This window comes from Venturia canescens, chromosome 8, assembly GCF_019457755.1.
Source record: "Venturia canescens isolate UGA chromosome 8, ASM1945775v1, whole genome shotgun sequence".
In the NCBI taxonomy this organism is placed as follows: domain Eukaryota; kingdom Metazoa; phylum Arthropoda; class Insecta; order Hymenoptera; family Ichneumonidae; genus Venturia; species Venturia canescens.
In genome coordinates, this window is record NC_057428.1 from 18,226,045 (window position 1) to 18,252,812 (window position 26,768).

General features: G+C 45.2%; 1 protein-coding gene across 6 annotated transcripts in view; it reads left to right on the forward strand.

The window, feature by feature from the left end:
* Positions 1-26,768, forward strand: part of LOC122414994 (heparan sulfate glucosamine 3-O-sulfotransferase 5-like) — a 54,603-nt gene that overhangs the window by 20,767 nt on the left and 7,068 nt on the right. For 3 of the 6 annotated variants that reach the window (XM_043426735.1, XM_043426738.1, XM_043426736.1), the window contains exons 2-4: positions 12,586-12,690; positions 16,228-16,766; positions 17,622-26,655. In XM_043426735.1, the coding sequence (XP_043282670.1) occupies positions 12,684-12,690; positions 16,228-16,766; positions 17,622-18,248 (1,173 nt within the window). In that variant the 5' untranslated portion in view covers positions 12,586-12,683 and the 3' untranslated portion in view covers positions 18,249-26,655. Of the gene's footprint in view, positions 1-12,585; positions 12,691-16,227; positions 16,767-17,621; positions 26,656-26,768 lie in introns of those variants that run through there. The other 3 variants (XM_043426739.1, XM_043426741.1, XM_043426740.1) reach the window with 1 other exon arrangement.

A 26,768-nucleotide genomic window follows, 5' to 3' on the forward strand; every position in this document is an offset into this window, starting at 1 on the left:
AGCTGAGAAACTTTGACGATCAAACTTTGCGCATAAACCGCGTACAAATGAGTATTTCTCACATGAAAAAAATGTTTTTGTGCTCTTGAAAAATCCTTGAAACAATACCGAAAAGTTTGCTATCGTCAGTTATTTTCGTCTATCCTAAAAACACTGCCGAAAATCGATTTTTTTGTCTTTCTAAATCAGGACCCCCCCCTTAATTCACTCGATACTCTCCCTATTCCGCATTATTATGAACGAGCTCCGCCAGCGAATCGCGCATGGAAAGGTGAAATAATGAATACCGAGGCGAGCTCCTGATGCAATTGCGTCTCGAATTCATCCATCCCCCTCCCCGTATATACGAGAATAACGCGCTCGTAAAGCAGCATCCCTGGGACTCCATGCTTCAACAATGGAATTGTGTTTAAGCGCATCGTAACGGGTTTATGGCCATGACAAACAGCTTGCGAAGACGCGTTCCGAGTCTCTTCTCTGCTCAGTCCATATCTACTGCACATTCACTATTTTCCTACGTCAATACGTACTGAGCCTCGTTCCCGGTTCTGGAACGAGTGATTGGAGTCAAAGGTTCGAGCTTGGGAGGCTTAAAATAAGGGGATTTCGGTGAGCGAACGAATCTTCCACGAAACGTTGATTTTGCTGTGCGGATTTTTCGAAAAATACGCTGAAAGTCGGTGAAAATTTGTGGAATTTTGTGAATTAAATATGCAGCGCAATTAGCGGACGTCCTTGCAATCAACCGACAATCAAACGGTCCCATTCTCGTTGAGCCAATCGACAAATTGATTGTCTCTCGTTTCCGTCGGCATCAAGCTCTCCCCCGATTATTCGGACTACCCCCCGTCGCTGTGCGCGACGCCCAGCACGTATTATAATTAATTGGAAATGTTTGCAATGACGTGGTCATCCGGCCTTCCGACCTCAGCCTTAATAAAAGTTGAAACAACAATGAACGCTGAGTTTCCAGCGGGAAATTATCCCGGGAAAACCAATTGGATTACACGCTCTCATTTTTGCCGATTACGAGAGTGACGTTTTGGTGGGAACGAGATAAAAAAGGGAGCCAAGTTAAGGGGGCTCCTGCCTTAGAAAGTCAAACAAATCGATTGTCTCCGGGAATGTTTTTATGATGGACGGAAATAACTCACGGTAGCGAACTTTTCGGGGTGTAGCTTCGAGGATATTTCAAGAGTACAAAAACATTTTTTTCATGTGAGAAATACTCATTTGTACTTCGGTTTACGCTCAAAGTCTGATTGTCGAAGTTTATCGGCTGCGAACAACGCGGAGATCGTAATTATTGTCTGCAACGAAAATTTCAATTTTTTTTTCCATTTTCATATGTTTTGCTTCCACACGAACTTATAGAAACTCGAAAAAATTGCAAAAGTCTGTATTCACAGCACGTTGAAGCGATATTATTCTTTAGAAGCGTTTTTTTCTTCAACTTGCTAAAAATATAGAATTTCCCAATTTTCGACAATCAGAGTTTGAGCGTAAACCGCATGTAGAAAAAGTATTTCTCATTTTTCGGCTTCCTAAAGCAGGACCCCCTTAACGGGGTCGTGGCAAAAATCAAGTCCTCGGGGCTCGAAGAATTTTCATTCGGTTTTAGAGCATCGCGGGAGCGACGGTCGCGACACAAAATGGAATAAAGTGCAGAGACTCGGGGCCGTGATTGCGAAATGTGTTAAAATCGACTCCGCCAACATTGCTCAGATAGAGACGATTAAGGGGGGAAAATATTCCGAAAAGTGGGTCAAGTGAATAAACGTTTGAATAACGGAAATTCGCGGAGGCGAACGCGCGGAGGGTCGTGGACCTTCGTCGTCGCCTGGTCGCCCTCCCCCATGAGAAAAGGGCGAAAGTCGAGGGAAGGTAAAGCAGCGAGTACACTCGAGCCTATCTCGTGTGGCATCTTAAAATAATGAAGTATAATGATAGCGCGGGGTTGTTTCTCGGATGCTCCGCGGGACACTTCTGGCCTCCGTTCCCTCCGGACTCGAGGATTTCGTGGACCCTGTGGCGAGGAGAGTGAAAAGTGTGTTAACAAAGCCACTCGGAGCGAGCCGACTCGCGTCCGGGGTCCGAAGAAAGCTTTTTTTCTTCCCTCTGCGTCGTCGTTCCAGAGAGAGTTCCTCAACCTCCAGAAACTAATCAAATCTGACCTACATGCATGCTGAACGAAGAGCGAGGGATCCACGTTCGCCTCGATCGCCTTCTCGCCAGGAAATTGAACGATAAATCACGAAACGTCGGTGCGGTGGCATCGACGCATGAAAATCTCCCTTCCGGATACTTCCTCTTTTTTTTTCCGACCCTCGCGCGAGTGTCTGCGCGTCCCACTTATTCGGCGTGTAAAACAACCTTCGGACGAATTTTTCCACTCGTTTTTTCTCCGGATTAAAACTACGGCAGTTCCGTCAATGATCCGGGACGCTCGAGTCACTCGCAGGTGCTTTTGAAACTCCGAATATTAGCTGCGGGAGGCTCCGCTCAACCGTCCAATCTGCCCGAGAGATTTATTCCGAGGATATTTTAACTGCGAAGAGCTCGCGACACTGGAAAATGTTTATGCAAATAAATACTAATGGATCGAGAGGCTGAAAATGCGGAGGATAATTGTTAAGTGAAACTCGAGCTCGATCCAATCGGTTTTAATTATTTTCTCGTCCACCTCGAAGCTCCGCTCCAAGAGCTTCCCCCCCCCCCCCCCCGGGCCACCTTCCCGTCCCTTTTACCTGCTTCCTCCTTCGTGACTTCGGCACGACGGCGACGTCGCCACGCGAGATGCAACGACGGAAAAAAAAGACTCGAATAAGCTGACACTTTAATCAGAAGTCCCAGACAGCTGTGAAAAGAGGAAAAAAATACGCACTGCGCACTCCTGCACCGAGAAAAATGAAGGGAAGCTTTCGAACGTCGTGTAACTCACTGTACACTTCGCATTTATTCTACTTTTCAGTCCACACCTTATTTTTACTGCTAAATCAAATTTCACCTTCCTTATTTTCTTCATTATCCAATTTCAATTGAAAAACATTATTTCATGCATTATTTTCGTTGAGGAATGAAAATGTGGGACGACGCTGATGTCTGATTCACTTATTTTTTATTTCACGAAGCGTCGCGCGGTGCAGATTGAAAAACTGAGAATTGCGAAGGAAATTGGAGAATTACTGGAATTATTGGAGCAGGGTTTTTTTTAGATCATTTCGTTTTGGATTCCAACGTTGCGAACTTCAACGTCGCAGAATCGTTGTTCGTATTTGCAAAATGAAATTTTTCGATCCAACCAAGTTTTCGTCGTTCCAACGTCAGCCAGCGAATCGTCAAAAATTCTTTAACGAGCTTCATTGTGCCAAGTTCCGGAAAAATTTCTTTCCATCAACAAATTTCTTTACTCGCAGAGACTCGAAACGAGAAATTGCACGTCCTGAAAGATCACTGCTATTTTTTAGCCTCCCCAATAAATATGGTCGAGCTCCCTGCTCAGAATTGTCCAAAAAATTGGGAAAACCTCGGTAAAATAAAGACAAAAACTCAGTGGAAAGTGGCAGGTGGGTGATCAGTATTCAGCCTCGATGTTGTCTCGAGGCCAATTGTGAGGGAGTCGGTGCGAGGGAGGGGCGAAAGGGATCGAAAGAAAAAGAGCGAAACAGGAAAACCGAATTAGTGAATTAGCCCGGTGAATTTTCGATGCGGTTTGTCGAGTGCATCGTCGACCTTCGAAGTTGGCCTCGACCTTGGAGAGGTTTGTGGGCGATGGAATGGGGCGGGAAGTGAACAAAAGCGGAAAATACGAAATTTGTAAATACAAATAGATTTGAGGCGGACGTTTCCGTCTATAGATGTATCCACGGGGATGTTTATGTACATAAATACACGTGCACATAATGCGAAGGAGAACAAAAGATAAGAAGAGAATGGAGAAAGAGCCTTTGGCAATTTCGAATTGGCACGAATTCGTGTTTCCTCGTTGAGAAGAATCGTGGCGGTCCGCGCGCGAGAGTGCAAATCGATTGGAGAAATGTTGCTGGTGTGTTTGTGTGAATTCGAATTTAACCGAGAGGCATCGATTCATCAGCCCCCGCGCCGTTTTCATCCCCCCTTTCGTCAAATCGACGTTGGTCCATCTGCTCAGGAAGCGGAGGAACGTTGCGGAAGAACGAGCTCGAAGGTTCGGCGGTCTTTGGTCCCCGAGGCGTTGCTTTTCCGCCGAAACATAACGGCGCGCATTCGCCCTTCGAATTCCCCCGCGAGAAGCCTTTCGAAGGTGCATTCTCCGGCTGGTTTTTCCCCAGCAGCCCGTCGCCCATTTTGATCTTCCTGCGGTCTTGCTCCATCTCCGAGAGCCAGTCCTCCCTCGGGTCTTGGCGCATACCAGACATCTGCTAATTTCTCGGGCCAATCCCTGGGCTATATTGACGTGAGTCGATTGCTCTGGAATTGAAAAAGGGACGTTGGAGTTCTGCCGGAGTAATGGTTCCGCGGGCGCTGAAATTCTCGGTAAAAACGAAGTTTCCTTGGAGCAAAACGTTCCTTCATTCCCGAGTTTCATTTCTGCCCGGATTACGTAAATTCCCGACATTCAAACGTCGCCCTTCGACCTTCCGCTCGTCCCATCCGCGTTTCTTCCGAAGCGACACTTTATTCCATCGTTTTTATTAGATAAGCCCACGCACCGAGGGATCCCGGGGCTGTCCCGCGCTCGCTCCTCGCTCCGCCGAGCAAATCTCAAATCGCCACGTAAATATCTTGAACCCTGTTTTCTCAAAGCTTCCGAGAAAGTGTTTGAAGGAAGCTTTTCCGTGCAACGGTGCATCTACAGCCGCCGTAATTGGACCATCAATCCCGGGGATCTCAAACGCTTTGCGTGCTCCGCGTGCGCTCGCGTCCCCGTTCACAGGAAAATCGGAGTGTCAACAATATTAATAATCCGTTTGAGTCCCGAGGTCTCCGCGCGCTCTTTCACGAAATAAGCGAGCTCAAGGGGCTCCGATTTTTTTCGAATTTCGCGTCACACTTCAGAGTTTCGAGAACGAGTATCGAAATGCTTGAGAGCAGGATGATTGCGTCAGGGCTGCTTTTTGCAAATGATTATTCCTTGCTTCTTTTTTTCGTTTGTGTTCGATATTTATTTTTTTTTATTTTCAGTCCGGGCACCGCGCTTTCATGCGCGATAATCACATATTTTTCCAGGATCGTGTCATTAAAGCGAAAGCACATTTATTTGTATATGCACTTTTCCCAACCCGCTTTCCCCCTCCGGCTGCTGCTCTCGCACATATTTAAATGCGATTTCGCATGAATGCGGATCCGCCGGGGGATGAGCGCGAGCGAGCATAGAATTAACGCATGAATGCGATTACTCCGCGGATGTAATGCACGTTGGCGTGGAAACTTGGCGGATTCTGTGAGGCAGCGGAGCAGCAGGTCGTGCTTGTCAACCCGGGCATCGAGCTACCCTCGTTACCTTAAACTTTGCGTCGTTTCAATAATATCGCGGCAGGAGCGAGCTCGGGGGCGTTCTTCGAGGACGTTTATTTTAAAAAGAGTTTTACCCCGGGCGCTTTCGTCCTTCGTCATCACCGCACTCATAAATTCTTATCACATTTATACGCGCATGAATTTACAGGCTTTTTTTCAAAGCGTTGACATCCGTTCGAGCGGCTTCCGGGTGACAAAAGCTCCGCGAGCGTGTATCGTGGGTCGAGTGTGTTTGGGAAAAAATTTCATTCGTTCGCACTCCCTTTTTCTGGGGCACGAAAATATGACGGGGGATTTTCACTGGAACGAACGAGGTCAAAGGAGTCGATGGATCGGTTGTTTTCCATGCTCTCTTCGAATGTTCGAAAAAGTTATTGTTCGCTGACATTCCGAGGGAAACGGTGGGGCTGCATCGTCGTTATTATCGCTGTCATTGTTTGATTATGATTGAAGAATCGATGATCGCGGGCGCGAGACGGAAACAATGCTGCGCTGGCGGATGAATGGATGAGCGAGTTTTTTTTTTTATCGCTTTTTAGTCACTGGTTCGTTTAGAATGTTGTTGAATAAGGTAACTGCATCGATTTGTACGGGGACAACGGCCCCCGTTAATAATGAACGACAAAAGTGTTTATTCGCTTTGTGTTGCGTTTCGTCGGTGTGCGTGCGTGCGCGTGTGTGTGTCGTTAGTTGTTTTTCTTGGTTTTTAGAGCCGCGGCAGCGGCCATATTCGCGAGAAAAAGGGGTTTTGGGAGGGGAAGCTTGCAATTTTCCGGGCACTGAATAACGATGCACGTCCGTTCGTGCAATGCACCCTGCTGTTGTTCCTCCCGAGCTCGTGCACTCCGGGCGCGCCTCGCGTACAAAAGCTCACGCGCACCCCCACAATTTTCACCCTTTTAAGCTCTCATCCCCCTCGGCTTTCACTCACTCAATCCAGCGCTATTGAAATTAATATCGCTCGGGTCACGTTCCTTCTCCGCACTTGCAAATACTTTTCTCCCCTCGTTATTCTAACGGTGAATTATTTCTCCGGTTTTTTCTTATTTCTCGTGAGTTACGGCGCGCGAGAGACTCGGGGCTCTGCTCTTCGACGGAATATTTGTCCGGGCCCTTCGCACACGCGCTCGGAATAATCTTGATGAAAAACACTTTTCCCTTTGCCCGGATTAATCAATCTCCCGGAATAATTATTTAAGGAGTTTCATTCCCCCGTATTTTACCTCCGGAGTGAATTTCTCCGGGGCGAAGTACCTTCGGGCGCGCACCCTCGCGCAATCTTCCGCAGAGCCTCTCCCCGGCGGCATTGCCCCCGCCCCTGTACGCGCGTTTACCTTCCAAACCCGCCGTCGTGTAACCTTTGTTCGGGCGCACACGATGCGAATATAATGAGGATGAAAATAAAGGTCCTGCCGTGGTTCTTTGATCCTAACGCGGGCCGGCGAGCAGAGAAAAACACCTCGAAAGTTTGCACCTCCGCTCACGCGGGGCTCCGCGCCATCCGCTGCGACGCTAAAACTCGTATTTAGCCCTGTCAGAGGAGAGGAGCCGGCGTGAAGGGCGCCGTTGAGTTTTCACCCTTTTCCGCATCCCCGGCAGGCCCACCCGCAATTTTCCTCCTCGCCTCGTTCTCCCTTCAAATTTGCATACACCACAAGCAGCAGCTCCGCTAGCACTTAACTCGCGTCTCGCTCGGGCGAAAATCTATCCGAAAATCCTGCGCTCGTGCGAGCAGGCTAAAAAATAATAACGCCGACAAAAATATGCAATTTTCACGCGCGCCCGCGGAGAAACGAATTTCGCTGTAGAAATTCCCGCTCCGAAATAAACTGGAGGGAGCTTCGTAATAGCTTCGCCTCCATCTTTTCCCCTTTACCGCAGCGAGCGCAATCTTCTCTCAATGCGCGTTCATAAAAATATGTGTGCGCCCGGCTGCCCGCCCGCCCGCCCGCATCCGAGTAGAAATGCAGATATTTCGTACAGCAAAAGATTGCATAGAAATGGCCAATTTCCATACACACTTTGATCAAATGGAGCATGAATAGACATTGGGTTTAACATTCCTATGGTGCGCAGCCCTCTCGCTCTTTCACCCGAGTATTTTCACGGCTGAGATATCGACGGGAGGCTATAAAAGCAAAAGCGCAAGTACAAAACAGGATCGCACGCGATCAAACTAAATATTGATATCGAAGCGTCTGCGTTTACATTATCTTAAATAATCACAAGAAAATCATTTTCCTTCTTTACAACCCTCATAAAAGCGACACTTTGCTCCAGGCTCAATTAAAATTCTTGAGGAAGGCAAAAAAGAGGATTTTCTGCCGGAAAGATGATGTTGGCGTCGAGCAAAGATTTGAGGCAAGGATGTCTTCGTTACGTATGCAAAAGAAGGGGCGGGTTGGGAGGCAAGAGTACGAATAGGTAAGAAAACAGGGGGAAAAGCTCGAGCGTGAATTCTCGTTCGCGGTGGGAGCTCGGGAGAGTTTGCAACGAGTTTTACAGAGGTTTGTCTTTCCACGCGGATCGTTGTCGAGGTGCAAATCGGTGAGCACCAGCCAGAGGCTTCCCTCGCATCGAAATTCATTATTTTTTCTTCAATTAGGAGGAAATTTTGACAGAGGAGTCGGCGGGGGCCGGGAATATGGCGCGACGTGAGAAAATCGCGGGTGCGAGGAAGTTTCGGGGATGAGAATCCACGTGTGCGTGGCGATGCGTGCGTGTGTGTGGATTTTGAATAAGTGTGAGGTCAGGTCGATCGTGGCTAACCATCGCGCGACACATGGCAGGGTTAGGAGGGCAAATCGGCGGGTCGGGGGACCGGGGTGGATGGTTTGTGACGAGGAAGAGAGGAGGGAGGTTTATACAGACAGGAACAGGAGAGCAGAGGCTCTCGGAAAGACCTTGACTCAGTTGGCGAGGGTGAGAGCGCAGTCGCGAGGCACTCGTCTGGCTCTCTTTTCTCTCCCTCTTCCCCTCTTCCATGCCTTATCCGGCCACCGTAACTACTACGTCCTTGCGTACACGCTACGTCTTTTACTACTATTGCTACGTTTGAACAAGCGACTCGTGTTCGCGTTCGGAGCGAGGGAGACCATTATCGTGCGAACAAAAATGCCGATAAGAATATTCGTTTACAACCCGTTGGATCGCGCTTTTACCGCTCTCCTCGGATTATTAAACATTGATGGGGCTCGCCTCCCCCCTCGAGGGAGGGATCGGAGCGGAGAAAATCGAGCAGGGCATTTTGGGGCGGGCGGAAAAGGCCATTCGAATAAATTGTAAATGTAACACGTTTGACCTTTCATCACCCTTATTTCTTTTCGAGTCCTCGCTCATCCCCGCGGTTCTGTCTGTCTGTAGCCTCTCCTCTTCTCCTCTCATATTCCTATCCCGCTGCACCCCTAACATACGTAATAATTATTGATTACGTCACCCCTTGAGTCCCCACTCGTGTCCGGCGGGCGGCTCGAGGCTGGCTCCCAAGCAAGGTCTTTTGGGGTGCACACAGGTGGCGCCGGGCCGTACTCGCTCGCACCCCTTCCGGCGAACCTCGCGCGCACGCTGTCCTCGATATGTACCGGCGTACACTTTCCTCTCAACCCCATTCTTGCTCGAGCCTCTTCCCTCTCCCTCTCACCGGGCGCCCCCGCCCCTGCGCGGCGAGTCTCTCAACACCGGTTTATTTATGTGAGCTTGTCATTGTGCGCTCGTACGAGTGTGCTCCTCCCCGCGCGTGTATACGTACAGCCTGAACTTGGTAATACGAAGACAGGGTCGAGCGTTCGATAAACGAGAAGGTGAGAGGATTTTGTGCTCGAGATAAAGTGCACCGAGGGGGATGCGACGGAGTCGTATTCGGAGGCGAGACGCTCAGGGAATAATAAGAATCGATGAAATCGAGGGAGAAATTATCGGCAGGAAGATGCTTAAAAAAACAATTCCGAAAGCGTGAGAAAATGTTTGATAAACGCGGGAGGACGAGCTCCCGAGAATCGCTGGCGAAAGAAAGAATACAAAAGGGACTCTCTCTGATGGGTACTCGGATTGTTCGGGGATTACGAGAAGCGAGGCAGTTACGATATAAAACGCAGTTGCACAAGCTCTGGTGACGACAGAACGCTGCTGGGGGGGGGCGGATCGTCCTGGGACCGCGCGCAAGAGGCAGGACGACGTGGCCGGGACGGCTGGAGCAGTCGGAAGCCTGCGAAGAAACTTCGCGGGGGACAGTCGCGCGGTGAGAAGCATTAAAAAATCGATGATGCAACGCAGCGAGCGAAACAGAGTGGAAAATGATGAGTTAAGAAATAAAAAGGGTTACGCTTAGTGGCGCGTTGAAGGGCACGTCGAGAAACAAAGCTCGCTTGACCTGCCCCTTCAACGTTCGTTCTCGTAATACACCCAATTCCAATATTTGTACATTTCCACTCAACTGCGCCCTGCGTCTGCTATTCTCGTCGCTCGTACATTAAACATTTCACGAGCTGACGTATCGCGCTAAATTGTACTGCATTTCCTCCGAGCCAATCGAGCGAAGCTTGTTTCTTCGGTTTTCAAGAAAAACCATGTGAAAGAAGCACCTTGCTGGGAATCGCGTGTCTCTATTTCTGCCACGAAATTGCTGTTTCTGCTGCCCGATCGTCGTCATTTCGTTCCCTTTGCCAGCACTGACATTCGCGCGGCTTCGTCTCGCTACAGCAGCCTCGCGGCGATCACTTATCGCGACGGTTCCAACTTTGTACTCTCCTCCTTAAATATTTATTCTGGCGCTCAAGGTCGTATTTGAAATCGGGAACGGGCACACCAGCCCACAAATCCCCGATTCTTCCGATCGAAATCCGCCTCCCCGGCTCGCGCATCGATTTCGCCCCGCTTCCCGCTTCTCCCCTCCTCCGCACACATTCGTTTAATTTTATTATCGCCCTCTACCGAGAAACTTTTATCATCGAGGCATTGCGCTCCCGAAGGAAGCCCCGAGTGTCTTTCCACTCGCGTGCTGCGCCCTGATAAACATCGAGCGAGTCTCCTCCTTGTTAAAGGGATTTAAAATGGCCGTTGTACCGTTCCCCTCGAAGCCCCTCTTCGACGAATATCAGACTCTCGCACCCTCGGACTGCGAGGCTGCACAGGTAAATACGAAGCAAAACTTTTCTCCTCGATCCCCCTTTTGTGTCGGGCAAATAAGAAAAAGCCCTTTTCGTCGACACCCCCGCCCCCCTCGCCCTTCCCCATGACTCCCATCGCACGAACGACCCTCTCCGCTCTCTCAGAAACATTACCCTCCCCCCACGATCTTCTTACACTCAGCTCCGCTCGTCTCTTGCTTCCCCCCTCACTTCCCCTCGCCCGAGGCCGTGGCGCGCGCGGAAACGACTCGATATATCGATTCAAGCCCGGTCTGTCCTCGGCTTGTTTTTCGCATGTTCCATCAACGAATAAAGAAAGGAAAGCCTTGGCTCCATCATCTTGACTCTCTTACCACTGTCCTCCGCATAAGCTCTTTTGTTTCGCCCTCCGACACCCACCGGCCGTGTACACGAGCTGCAGGACGAGCGGAACTCCATTTTTTATCGATGAAACTCCAATCTGCCCGAGGGGATTTGTCCTGCGATTCTTTTGCTTCGATTTTTTCCGCGTTTTTTTTTCTCACCTTTTTGCCTGATCCGCGCACAAAGTTTGCGAGGAACGCGTCAAGCCTCCTCCCCCGACCCTGATTGCCTCGTTACGAGCCTCCGCGTCTGCTAAGTTCGGCCCCCTCGCTACGGGAACTCGACACAAAGTATGACTCCGAAGTTACTCCGCATCTTATACGATGTGTCACAAGCGAAACTCCGGCGAAATATTTACCGAGATATAATTTCGTTTTTTACCACTCGCTGAGAGGAAAAATGAAAATCGGCCTCGAACTATCTCGAGATAATTTTCATTTAAAATCGAGCAAGTGAATCATTTAACGAACATTGAAGATATGGAACAGGAACGACAATGGAGCGATGAAATCAAATAATTCATATATTATAAAACGATTCGAAAAACATGAAGTTGATGAGCAAACGAGGTAAAAGTTAACGACTTTTTAGGTTTCATTTGCTCGTTTATTCACGTCCATTGAGGTTGAAAATTTTACATTTTTTATTCACTTATTTATTTACGTTCGTTTGAGTTGACTGTATTTTGCTTTTCACTTTCTATTCGCTCATTCATTTACGAGGCAAGTTATTTTTTTTGCAGATTTTATTGGATTATTTATTTACGGTAAAGTGTTGCTCGTTTCGAGTGGTTTATTCGGTAATTCGTTTGATTTTTCATTCCAATTAATTTTAATCCCATATTAACGTAATTTTGTTTTTTAGTTAAAAAATGAACGAATCAAAGTGTTTCGGGTTTGAGCGATATTTGTGAAATATGCGTTCTCGAGACTTCAACGACGTTGAGCTAGAATTTATTTTTAATAAATAACGTTAGAATTTATCGGGTGGGAAAGGCAGCGCGCGTTCGAATCGTCTGATAAAATAATTGAATGAGGGCTGACTCCTTAACGAAGTTATCAGCTATTTATTGAGTTAGCTTATCAACAGGAGTTTTTCATATTAATCGTTGAGAGCAGATGAAAAATAAAAAGCTCCGACTAGGAAAGCAGTGCGGGAATCGAAGTGACGTTTCGATAAGATTATTTTTGCTGGATAAATTAAACGAGAATCGCGATTTGGCGAGATGGGATTATTCTGTCGGCAACGCCCGAGCCCGATTCGCATATCTTAAAGCATTAATAAATAATTCAAGTTGAATCGAGGTCAACGGTGTTTCACGCTGTCCTCTGCGTCGGAAGAAAAGGCTGAAATAAAAGCTCATTCTTAAGGATATTCCGGGACGTCTAAGGCGATTAAGAGTGAAATAAAAGCTTCGCTTCCCTTTTTAATGCCATCCGCGGAGTGACGCTCGCGGCGCACTCGAACGCAGGGAATTAAGCCTCCGAAGAGGATAAAACGTGCGATCGAACATCGGGCACATAAACATTCGACGTTTTTCAACTTCTCGGCCTCGCTCCCCATCGAAATTTAACGAAATTTTTTTTTCCCATTGTTTCAGAGGCGCCTCGTAAATAAAAATGTGAACGGCCAATAACGAAACGCAGATGCCCAACAAGGCACGGCCTCGTCGTGAGTGGTCTCCCGAATCCCCTTTCGATGTCTTGTGAGTATGAAAAACAATCGATTTTACTTTGATTTATGGAAAAAATGAATAAAGAGAAACTTTTAAAGTAGTCCGGCAGTTCTATGACTAGTCAAGTTTCCAACTACTCTGTCTTGATCAATTTTAAGCCCAAATTATTAATAAAATTAATAAACACCAACATTGAGAATATTTTTAACATGAGAATGTAATAGAATGCTTTAAAAATATCATGAAAGATAAAATTTATACTTCAGCTTGACTAGTCAATGATTGAGTCGATGCACAAAATGAATTTGCCCGAAGTCCAATCAGCTGTCACCAGCAGTCCAACGTAACGATTGGCATCCGCTTTCGAGACGTCAAAAACTCAAGTTTTTTCATGTTACCGTTCTCAAAAGCCCCGTAAAGTAATGTTTTTTTTTTTTTAAGTAACGGAATCTGTGATAAATTGACGATGCAAAAACGTTTTCTCTTCATGAATGAAGTAATTCCAAATTTTGCCCTGTAAGAGGCCCTCGCGGCACTTTATCGGAGGGCCGAACTACTTCAAGGCCCCAAATTCATTCGATATTGATAAATGTCCCATCGAAGTTGGCTTTTGTCTGCTTCTTGGTGATTCGAAAGTGCTAACGTTGGTGCAGAGGCATAGAATTTTACAGTCCGTCATTGAAGTTGAAATTTCGAAGGAAAAGGTGGAAAAAATTCGTGGTAAAGAGTATAAAAAATTAATGTGATTCGGAAACGCTGAGGTCAGAGGGGCCGCAATTCGTTTTGAGCGTCGATGATTTTTCTCGAAATCTCGGAATCGTAAAAAGCAGAGGGAGGAAAGTAATTCGGAGAAAATCTTTCCGTGCTGTAGAATTGATGGTGCATGCTTCAAGGTGCATTCTCAACGTTTATCGTGCCGAGCCACGCCACCGGGGCGACTTTAAACTGGATAATTTTGGATATATTGCGCCATTTTGTGAGCTTCTGCGAGACGGAATTCCTTCCACTTATTTTATTTTCATTGTTTCGTGTCTAACTACGGTTTTGAATATTTCCACGGTTGCGAGCCGCGCCACGAGCTTTTTACACACGATCCTTCCCTCGTGGCCTCGAACAGCTGCTGCGGGCCGTCGTTATTACCTGCGCGCGAGTAATTGCCAATATTTTCAAGGAAAATACGAAAAAATTGAGTTCCTCCGTTGCAGTTATCGAGCGCGATCAATCCTGACGAATTTCCTTTCGTTTCTCATTCAAAAACTTTCGTTTTCGTTGCACGCTTTCCACGCGAATTATTTCCCGAAGAAACTACTCGAGAATGTTATTTCAAGAGTAAGGAACGATCCTCGAGGAATCCCGAAGCCCGTGAGTCATTGAAAAAGTGCTGGAAGAAAATTGAAAGAAATAAAATGGAAAGTTTGTTGTTGCATCGACGAGGCGCAGCTGCGCTCGAAGATGGAATGTAAACGATTGTTTTGATCGCATCCCGTGCCGGAGAGCACTCGGCTCTAATCAAAACCGCGGCTAGTCGGCGTGCTACGTGTAATTAACTAATTAAAGTTTGTGTACGAAGTAGCAGATCGAGGTGGAGCTTGGATCGTTCCATATGGAACGAGCAAGGGACGACGAGGGGGCGTGGGGGATGAAAGAAAAAGGGTTTTGTTCGGCGAGGCAGGGCCCTCGGCGAAAGTCGAAGGTTGAGGAAGGGTGCGAAGGAGGGCGCGGGAAGGAGCGATTGTTTCTGCTTTCCTCCGGCCATTGTTGAAGCTTCAGAATCGCGAACAACCAGCCCATTCATCCCCTACGCGAGGTCTTCAATTTTAAGGGAACGGACATGGCGCCGAGTCACGAACCTCCTGCATTCGATGCATAACTTCCGGTCTCGACTTCCCCTTTTTTCATGCCCCCTTCCCGTCGTCGCGCTCCCGATCCCCCTCGGCCCGGAACACAAAATCCCGGCGAAAAAGAAATCGACGGTGCTCTCGACGACGGAAAGCAGAGTTCGAGGTTTTTTCTTCTCTTAGAAAATTCAGGAATTATTTTCACTGAATCCAACGTTCCGAGAGCTCGGACTAAAACCTCCGGAGGAACGAACCACCCCGCGGCGTCCCCCGCCTCGCACACGCTCACAAAACAAACATCGCGGCACGAGACGCTAAGAAAAACAGCGCGCCTCGATATGAAACAACAGTTTGGAGATGATAAAAATGGAGGAGGAAAAAGTAGCTCGTAAAAATAAGTTGAAATTGAGCTTGCGCACAGACGAGCAACTCGAGGAGCGAGGACACCGTTAAATACACGCTCGGAAGGGACTCGAGTCCCGAGAACTTTGGTATATCATGGAAATGTTGGGCAGCACGCCATCGTGCGAATTCACGTGATGCTAATGAGCCTCGAAGAGCTCCGTGAATAATAAGACCAAGTTTCCGAGCACCTCGATTAACAATCGGCTTGTTCCACTGCCTTTACTTTCCGCGCGTTCTCCGTTGCAACTTCCCACCTATCAGCCACTCGCGCACTTTTTTTTCGCCTCCTCTTTTCTCTCCCTCACATTTTTATTTTTCGTTACGCTCGCTTTTTCAACCTGCGACCTGCGCTCGTCGTTGTTTTTTCGAGCTTCCCCTCCCTCAAGCTTTGACGCGTGGGCGCGCGAAGCCGCCTCCTTCGTATGATTTTACCGCCCACTCACGCATTTCCGATCGACTTCGAAATAGCGAATCGTGTGCCAGTGGAAATAGAAAAAATCACTTTTTCGAGTCGGGATCACCGGGAAACGAGCCCCGCGGAACGCCTCGCGGTGCAGCGAATCGAAAATTTTTCAAAATCAACCAAATTACGAATGAACAAGAATATGGCGAGCGCCCACTTCCTGTGACGAGAAAATTCAATAAAACGGAGTCGATTCGATCAATCGGCGAACGGCCACGTAGCACGATAACCGTCGACCCTTTTTGCGGGATGGACATTTCATTAAGGGGATTGAATCATTAGATTTTTCATTTCCCACCGTTCGCGCGCAGTTGACGCACGCAATTTGTAAGAAAACGTCTGCTATTAAGGTTGTTCAATAGCAGCAGAAAAAAATATGTCCCGAAGAAAAATCCAACGAATCGATTTAAAAAACAGTAATTCTACCGCGCGTATAGTTTTTTCAGATATTGCAAATTAAAATTCTATGGTTTCTCCATATCCGAACGCATGCCAATCGTCAAACAAAAAATGTGTGCCGAAATAACTCGAGAACGGTTCTTACGATATAGATTTTAAAAAACACAGTGTTAGAGAATCTTCTGAAGAAAAAAAAAAACATGATGTACCGTTTAGTTTTTGAGAAAAAAATGATTGCAATAAAAGTCGTACGAGAGTTTGAGTGGGAGAATTTAAAGGTTCGCGACGTCGTGGCAGCGCTGTCGCGCGAGACGAAGCATGATTTCGTCGGTTTTTCGGGTTCCGTGTATCCGCGTGGAAGCATCGTCAAAATCGATATTCCGGTTCGACGAAATGTCTCGAGCGAAGGAAAATGTTTTGGAGGAAGAAACGAAAAGAATAAACGAACTTTGTCTGTCGCAGGGTATGCAACGATATTGCCACTGTACTCCAGGTGGATGCCCCGCTCCGCCATGAGGCCTGCCGATGTTGGCGACACGACGGATTGCATTTTGGTCGTTGGGGTGTCGCGACCAAAGATGGCAGCGGCATTCCTTTCGGTCGCCCTCGTATCGCTCTTTCTCACATTTCACATATTGTACGACAGCGCGATTTACAGTCTCCACGCGGCCTCGGTGGTCGAGGGTCGAGCGATGGAAGAGCTCGTGACACGCGCGAGGTCGACGCCGCCGCTTCTCCTCTCGAGCAAAGTTCATTTTTCAAAAACAAATCGTCATCTGCCCCAAGCGATTATCGTCGGTGTAAGAAAGTGCGGCACGCGAGCCCTTCTCGAGATGCTATTCCTTCATCCCCAGATACAAAAAGCTGCGGGGGAAGTCCACTTCTTCGATCGTGACGACAACTACGGCAAGGGACTCGAATGGTACCGACGAAAAATGCCTTATTCCTTCAAGGGACAACTCACCATCGAGAAGAGCCCGAGCTACTTCGTCACACCGGAAGTAAGTATCATTTTTTATGAGAGACGAGGATCGATGGAAAGAGAAAACGAAAAAAACGTCATTGATACTCGGATTTTTTGTTCGAACGGTTTTCGTCGGAGAGCGATTCAAATCTCTCGGTATATTTGAGTTTTTAAGGTAGATTTTTCCTCCCTAATTATATAGATGTAATCACTTCAAATTAACGTCAGAGTTATTAATTCGAAATTGTAAATAAACTTTTTCAACTTATCTTTTGGCGAATGAAATTACGAGCCATTGATCAAACGGGGATCCGTCACTGACTTCTTTATGTTGAACATCACATTGGAGAGGCCAAAAGAAAAGACATGAAGAAAAAAGTGTTAATAAAATGACAGAAGGCTATGACAGGAATGGGCCAAGCCAAAAAGATAGAAAATGCAGGAACAAGCAAATGTGAAGTTACGAGTGCTCATTACCAATTTCGTTCAATCTTTAACGTAATTTATCTTAATTACTAGTCAGACAATAGTCTCGAATTTTTCCCAGATCATCGTTACATGGAAAAATGATCGATTTTTTACGCACAGTCTCCATAACCCTGCGTATTTATCTTAATATTTAAGCACGTTTATCTCAATAACGAATAAGACCCTCTAAAATTTAAACTCTGCGTAAATTTAAAGGATTTTTAAAGAAGATCGTTTCGTGCAAGCTTGAGACAGCGAGGCCGGGCTCGGGCCGGTTTTTTTCTCGTGAAATTCGGGAAATTTTCGAGACGCTGTCGCGTCTCCATTAATTAGAGTAGTTCTCGAAAGAGAGAAAGCCTTAAAAAACGTTCGCATCGTCGACGTGACTGGAGATGGTGCCTAACGGAAGTGCGTTTTTGCCGAGGTTCCTGAGCGCATTCGCGCGATGAATTCGAGCGTGAAGTTGTTGCTGATAGTCCGAGAGCCGGTGACACGGGCCATATCGGATTACACGCAGTTGCGAACCCACGCGGCAACCGCTTCGACGGTGACAGCGGGTGTCCAGGAGTCCGGAACGTCGGGGGCCCAGGAGGTGCCGAAGACGACGTCGTCGGGTGCGAAGGAGCCTTCGAAGAGCTTCGAGGAATTGGTGATGCGCCCGGACGGGAGCATCAACGAGTCTTACAGGCCAATAGCGATCTCGCTCTATCACACTTACATGCACCGGTGGTTGGAGGTTTTTTCACGCGAGCAGATCCTCGTGGTGAACGGCGACCAACTGATCGAGGATCCGGTGCCCCAGCTCCGGAGAATCGAGAGCTTCCTCGGCCTCGAACCTCGCATAGGCAGACACAATTTTTACTTCAATCACACCAAAGGATTCTACTGTCTGCGCAACGACACAGCGGAGAAATGCTTGCGGGACAGCAAAGGACGAAGACACCCTCGGGTCAGCCCGGTCGTGGTGACGAAACTACGAAAATTCTTCAACGAGCACAATCAACGCTTCTACGAACTCGTCGGCGAGGATCTCGGCTGGCCGGAGGAATAGCCAACGCGGAGCGTCTCGCCTCGTCGTCTTCTTCTTCTTCTTCTTCTTCTTCTACTTCTACTTCTCGTTGTTATTCTTCTTGTTAACTCCTTCTTATTCTTCTTCTACGACTTCTTATTCTCGTACAAAGTTATCTTCTTTTGGCTGTATTCGTCGACTCCTAGGATTAGTAATCTTCCATATTCCTCCCCCGACATTCTTCCTCCGTAGATTAATCACCGGAGCGTTAACCGAGGCCTCGAAACCCGATGGAACGGCGCGTCTGACTGGAGGCTCGCGCGGGCGCGGGAATAATTATCGGAGAGAAAGTTGGAGCCGCGAGGGGGTTCGTTGCGCGATGAAACTTCACTTATAATTAGCCCCGAGGAGAAACGACTGATTTCCAAAGACATTTGGCCCGAGCCCCGAGTCCCCGGGCTTTTTCAATGCCTCGGAAATGAAGTTCGGTAACTCACTCGATAGCCACGATTCCGCTGTGAGTAAAAACCTCTTTTCCCACCACCGCACCGTCTTGGAGCCTCCGCGGGGAAAGAGGATAAAAAGCACGCTTTACGAGTCCTTTCCTCGAAAGATACCTGCTCCGAGTTGATGTTCTCCTGCGAACGGTGCATCGATCCGTTGACGAAGTGCATCGAAACGAGTTGTGCCATTGACCTGGGAGCTCGTGCGGTGGCAAACTCGCGAATGCACTACTCTCTGGGTAAAGAGAGGGCGCGAGCAGTGGTGGAAAAAGCACTCAGGGACCGAGTCATCAAAGCCTCGGCGTTGCCCACTAGAAACTCCACCAACTTTCCTCCGGTCGATGACACTGCGAATTAAAATCTTTCAGAGCTCAAAATACTTTTCCACGGTAAACTGTCAACGGAATGAAAGACCGCAATAAAGCCGCACGAGCAGCGGAACGTCCAAAGTAGAGGTTATAATAAAACTTTTTATTCGCCCCGTTACAAAGTTTCATCGTTTAATTCTCCCTCGAAAATGGGACTCTCGAATTTTCGTTAAAACGTGTTGCACATGAAATGAAAAGAAAAAAAAAAAAAAATCAACGAATTTCTCATTCCCCCGCGATGAAAACGAGTCAGAACGATCGTTAAAATCGTGCCTCGAAACGAGCCGCGTTTGATTTCACTTGCTCCGCAATCCGTTCGGTAAAACATCGCGTACCAATTTCGTTATTTGCCTGGACAACTCCGGGGCGTGTATAGCCTCGAATCGTAAAAGCCTCATGACGAGCCAAAGGCCTTGGCGCCCGCGTCCGTTTTAATCGCTCCACTGGCTGCTTCCACACTCGCGTTTATACTAAATCGCTGCGACCCAATAAATTTACATGATAAAAAGACAACTCTACGCGTCTCAAAACCTCCCACGCTTCTCGTCGGGGGCCCTGCCTCCCTTTAAAAGTGGCAAACGAGCGTGAGAAGCGAAAATCCCTCGATCATACCGAATCGTCGATTTTTTTTTTCTTTTTTGACCATTCGAACCAATTTCAAATCCCTCGATCGCTAACGCTTCCGGTGATCAATCAAAACCTACGGATCACCATCCAAACACCCACATTCTCAACACTCACACAACCCCGTTCATTAACACACACACACACACACACCAGAGAATACGAGAGACAAAAAAAATGTTGAAAACGCGACAGCAACGCCGGCCAAAAAGATGCGGGTCTGGATGACTGGAGGATTTTTCCATGTGCCCCACTGCACGTGGTTCAACCTAAACTATATACCGATATATACATTTATATAGAGGATCAAAGAAGATATAATGACGCCGAAAGGGAGACTGCAATTAGAGGAAAAATGTACGAGAAGAAAAATGCGGTTTATCGTCCTCTGGGCCCGCGTCAAAACGGATCACATTGGTCCACGACTTTGAACTATTTAAAGGATAGCACTGAAAATAGGAATTCGGGCAAGATAAAAGGGAAAACAAAAAAGAATGAAAGAAAGCGTGAGAAACAGATAAATATGAAGAGAGTTTAATATTTTTATAATCCACATTGGAAGTTGTTATCTCGTTCGTTATAAGATAATTAAATAAGCGTAGATAAATGAGAGAGAAAAGTGAGTGATCGCGATCGTCACAGTTTACCAATAAATGTTTATCGATCGGCACGAATGTTGAGGCTACCTCGTTGAACTTGTAGTTAAATTTTTATTAGCCTTCCGATAATTTCGTTGACGAAATTAACAATCGTTGCCTTTCCACTGCAATATGTTCAGTGTAATCTTCAACGGAGCTTGTTTTCAGTACGATACTTTATCGAAGTACGATTATTCGTTGTTGTTTAGGGCACAAATACTTGCCAGTTTGTCGCAGCTTCGTTTTACTATAAAATCAAATGAAAATGATAATCGAAAGACTGCACAATCAGCTCTCGAGTCCAGTGAAAATCACATTATCCAATCAAATCGCTCGAAACAATCGCAACTCAATCGAATCACAAACAAATAAGTCTTTTTCTACAATCTAATCAAGCCCACGAAATAATTGAAGACTTTTCGGGGATAAAGTCGCACGAAACTCGTAGAAAAATCTTACCTGGGAAAACAACACTCACGCACAAATCTTCCACATAAAACCAGTCACTTGAGAGCTCGCTGGAATATTTGTTCGCACCTCTTTGTAAATATCCCTCGCCTCCGGTGGCGTGACACTCGTACACACACTTTAACCCGTCGACGAGACAAGGGATTCGATCGAGAATCGGAGTTAAAATAGCCAGGAGATTCCGCCTTTCGACCCTTCTCATTGGGACGAAAAAATTGTTTATCTACAACGAAAGTAACAGCGTTAGAGACAATATAGAGACAGGGACGATGGTCCTTCGAATTTATTTATTAGGCAAAGTGAGGGAGGAAAATCCAATCGTGGATGAAAAATGCACTTGGTCCATCGGTTAATCGTTCGTTGATAGCTGATGAATTTTCCGGTGAAGTTTTTCGTTAAAATTCTCGTTGCAAATCGTTGTTCAAAGAGATTTTTTCATTTTAAAGTGGCTCGCAGGGCGGTCCAGCCCTGGAGAACTACGTTTAATAGAAATTTATAGGAAAATTTATTGATCCGGAGATATGTAAAAATATATAGCGATGAATTTGTGACGAACTCGAAAATACGATTTTTTTGGTAAACTGTGGAAATCGAACGGTCGATCAAAAAGGGATCGTAAAAGTAGGATTTCGGGAGTCGAAGAATCGTCCTCCGGAGAAAGGATTACTCGAGATTCGAAGTCTCGATCGAGAATCAATTTCGTAGCATAAATAAGGAACAAAAAGTATTAATTTAAGGTGCGAAAGGGGAGCGAACGAATGTGACGAACGTTGTGCTTTGTTGGCCCAAGTCACATCGAATATTCGATTTATCAAATGAAATCGATAATCAATTATTATCGACGATCAAACGGATACATATCAAGAGAGTAATCGATACATATCAGAAAAATAATCGATGCATATCGTAATGTGATAAAATGGGGAGGGAATATTTAAAAAAAGGGGGGGGGGAGAAAAATAAAAATGATCTAGAATTAGGTGTTGAGTGCGAAAGCGACTGAACGGGGATGGAAGGAAAAATCGTTGATTCGGTGCACGATTTTAAGAAAATTATCGAAGAAGCTTTACACGAGTTTTTTTGAAATAGTATATTTATGGGAAGAAAAAAGGGTTTTGTATACGGAGAAAGCGTCTCATTTCAAAGCTGCTAATGCCGCGTTTATCGAGTATGAAAAAACAGCACAAATGACGGGGTCTCTTTGAACCCGAGTATTTTTTTTCTTTGCCACCTTCATTTACGTGCTCCCCTTGATCAAACGCGAAAAATAGGAGGCGCGAGGAGGAGAAGGAGGGTTGAGGGGTTTGCGCCTTTGACGATGCTCGAGAGGTAATTACGGGGACCCTTAATGTTTTTTTTCTTCTCACTGTTTCGGCATCGCCGCGCCTGCATGGCTGATTAATCCGTAATTATTAATTGGAGAGGGAAAGATATCGGAGAAGGGCTGGAGTACGAATTTGATTTTCGTTCGTTTGTGCTCGTCGAAATTCGGGGAAAGCTTCTCCATCAATTATCGAATCTTAAGGTACGAACTTAGCCCTTTAAAACTTTGGCGCAAGCCTCTCGCCCCGCGTCCCTTCGCGAGGCTGCAGTTTCGTGCAACACTCTGAAAATTACGTGCTTCCACGTACTTGTGCATCGATCACGGGATGCCACGAGCCCTTTTGCCCTCAGACTCTTAATTACTCCGCGCTCACAAACTTCGAGAATTAATTAAGCAAGCTTTTGCTGATTTAATCGAGAGATAAGAGTCGCGCGCGCAGTAGCACACTTCCACTTACCAACTATACGTTTCAGGCTCATTAACGTTTCTTTGATTAAAAAGCAACATTGCGATTCTTCATCGTTCCTCGAAAAGCATGAGGGTTGATCGGGTCAAGGCCGCCGGATACGGGCGCCAGCCCCTCGCCAGCAAGAGCATCCTCAAAACCGTTGCCGCTCCTGAATCAGTAATAAAAACGTCTGAAGAATCCCGCCTCCCCGAAAGAATCGCTTCAGACCTCTGTGCAGGGGCGGAGTGTGTACGCTCGTGCGAACGATTCGTCTTCGTCGGCCCTGGAATTATCGATTTATCGGTAGTAGTGAAGAGCGTCAAGGTCCACTCTCGCGAGGGGGGGAGGAGAATGATGAAGTGGCATTTTTACGACGGATGGCATGAATTATTTGCCACATTATCGTGTACACCGAAATTTCAAGCGAACGAAGAACGGCGGAGGGAAGCGAGAGAAAGCGAGGGCGAGTGTGACAGGGGTGAAAATAGCGAGTGTCTCTGAGGGCAAAACACTGATTAATTATTTAGCGAGTGTATATAGCGAATGAACGAACGAACCCGAGTTGTACTCGAAATATATAAGTCCGTAAATTAGTCTTAAGGTGAACAAAAAAACGATCGCTGTTAAGCCTCCTGAAAGTTGAAAAAAAAGATTTAAAAAAAAAAACAAAAAAACTTAAAAACTTAAAAACTTAAAAATATAAACAAACGATACATATCAAGAATTGCCTGAAAAAAAGGAGGTAAAATGGTCGTAATTATAGACGTAAATACATATCATCATTGTGTCGATATAAAACAACAATTATATTGATATTAAAAAAACCTTTTTTCGACCTCAAATACGTGCTCGTGAACAAACATATAATTGTACATCTCAACAGTATCCATGTATATAGCACTATTGTATACACACGATTATATTGATAACTTATATACAGAGATTGAAAGGATTATGTTTTTCGATAGAAGCCAAAAGCGACGAATGCTTAAAACGAAAAGAAAAAACTCTGAAAATGGAAAATCCTCGGAAAAAGGGTGGGGGGGGGGGGGGCGAGGAGTCGAAACCAAAGAATGACATTTCCCAAGCGATAATTGCCAGCAATAAAAGGTACTTGGCGACCGATCGACGAGGCCCGAAGCGCCGAGCTTCGGGGACATTTGGCGAAGCCAATATTTCGTGATTTTCCTTATACGATTCTTCACTCATTTACAGTCGGAGGTTATCGTGCAATGAAATTGCTCTCTGTCACCGATCCGACTGCGCGTTCATGGTTTTTCCTCCTCTCAAATACATCCCGAGCTTTTGTACGAATGTTTTGCTCCAAATGCTAGTTCCCGAGGAACGTGTATTCCGGTTGAACCCTCTCGAGGGTCGCCGACTCGTCGCTACGCCCTCGAATTCATCGGCATCGAAAGCACACCGAAGTTTATTGCGTTGAAAAAAAGCTTTTTATTTAACGAGCGAATAAATGAAATTCCATTGTCTTTGCGAGGGCGAGATGAAAGCAAAATTCAACTCGTAGATCTACACTCGATACATATCACTAGTACCTTAAGAAAATTCGCCATTTGCAAAGCGATATTATATACGATACAATTAATTTATTACGATTTTACCGTAAATAGAAAAGTTTCATATATTATATGTATATGTAAATAAATATAAAAAATTACCAAATATATGTATACACCCATAGAAAGGTGGGAAATCACGAATGGGGGGGAGGGGTTCGAGAAGAAAAAGGTGAGAATATCGTTGGAGGGAAAAGGGGACTCGGAAGAGAGGAGAGAAGGAAATAAAAATCCGGACAGTATTCTAAGCATAGGAATACAGAAGCTTTAGAGAATAGTTCGTGATTTTTGAATGTTCAATAAAGCGATATTCGTCGTAGTTCATAATATCATTTATCTCAAGAGCTTTGAATTTTCGAATATTCGTGCGTGTTTGAAATTGTTCGTTAACGGTAGTTGAAAGTAATATGAAAAGCAACAACAGGATCAACGAAAGAAGGAAATTTGATTAGTCGGTGTTTAAGGTTGTTAAGGGGTGACGAGGCCACGTGACGGGGAAAGGGAATGGAAACTCGAAGGAGAGAATGCGATCGGGAAAGGGCGGAACGTCGAGGGGCGGGGGGATAAACCAGATTCACGTGGCTCAGTCCTTGCGCCACTGGCGATTCTACGATTTATTATTTTTATAAACGAGTATTAAGAAACGATCATTTTTTAAGGAATAACAAAGTAAAATAGCGCGGTAATCGTGTAAAAGTTCAGTCACGTGTTCCCCGTCGTTAAATACGAAGATCGAATACAGCATCGTATACGAATTCCAATCTCGTACGGAAGCAGCAAGAAAAACTAAAAATAAAACACGTAAAAAATGGAGGAAACCAAGGAAAAATGCTCTTCGATCTCAAATTCTATTCCTAGTATAACGAATTGTCCCTCGAAATGAAATCCCTCGTTGAGAATTATTGTAAATAATAGCAAAAGTTAAATTTAACGAAAAAAAGGAACCCTAAAACACCAGTGAAAATACCAATAGTTTGAGAAAACAAAAATATAAAAATCCAATTAGTCGAAGAGTTAAGCAATTCCGATCGTTTAACTGCATATACGATCGTTGAATATTCGAATCTGATTGTCGTCCAAATAAACTTAATTCGTTTGAATGTTTTTCTGTTTATATATCCGCCGTTAAAATAATACGGAAAGACAAAATTTTACGATTAGAGTGCTAATAAACAAAGTTTTGTCTGTCGACTATGGATTACAAAGGATTTTAATAACTGTCTATTCGAAAGTGGATCTCGATGTGAAAGTATATATATATATAACAAGAGATATAAAAAAAACTGGACTGCAAATTAAAATCGGAGGTTATGAAACCGAAGGAAATAACCGAGACGCGACTGACAGACGCAATGAAATATACGACAGGACTCCTTTGATCTTGTAAAAGAACGTTTACAGTCACGAATAAAAGGAGAAACGAAGAAGAAAATATCGACGCGAAAAGGTCACGACCCTTGGCACGTGACATTTTATCAAGCGAAGCAAACAAAAAGCAATAATCCATTTCGATTGGAACATGCACGACTGATAGTTTGTAGTTATTATCGCGAAGCCTGAATATCAAAAAACGAAGAAGATGAAATATGAGAAGAAAAAAAAACGTTTTAACGAAGAAATGCCCAAAATGAAATCAGCAGCGATAGAAAAGTATTTACAGAGAATAATTATAGACATTTAAAGCATGAATAAATTATTTTCGATTGCAAGAACCTCGAAGAATCACGAAATCAATTGTTTCTCCAGCTTTGATTTCGTTGTATTCGCTGATACACCAACTTTTCGTACTTCTTTGAAGCAGCAAAAAAATGGATCACTGTGTAATGAGAGGACGAAGGGATCAGAGCTGAGCTTGTGTCATTTGGCCACTCCGATTGTACGATTATTGCCTGTAAATAACAACCAAAAACTACTATTTTATTATTTATTAATCATATACGATCTTTAGCTTAACGAAGAAAATTGAAAATTATTACGATATACCAAAGCAACAAACCACCCGAATAGCAAAAAAAACGACGTGACAACAGGGACACAGGTTTACGAAATAATACGATTTTCAACATTCCCAACAACAATAAGTAATAACGAGTTCAATCGATTCCAAGATATAATGAAAATAATGAAATAACTAATAGTCACTGCAACAACAACAACAACAACAACAAACGATTTTAAAATGACGTTAGAACAGGATAAAACCGAAGGAGGAGAAAAAAACACCATTTAATTAGTTTTAAACATTTTGTATGTTTATATGCAGTTAAATGATATGTATAATCAACATTGTGGATTATCTGATTGTATAATATTGTCATGATGATTATTGTTATTATTATTGTCGATCATTATTATTATTATTATTATTATTGTCGATTATGATTATTATTGTAATTATTGTGGTTTTGACTTCTGGTTAGTCTCGAGCACGTGCTTGGATTTAATCCTCTGTAATATAACAATTATAAGCATATAAAAAAAATATATTATATATAATACGAATTTACCGAGATGCTGATTGAAGGAAACTTTGAAAAATTTTGCAACCCTCAAACTTGCACGTGTGGTCCTCAATAAATAAAATGACAAGAATTTTAATGAAATTACGAAGGTAA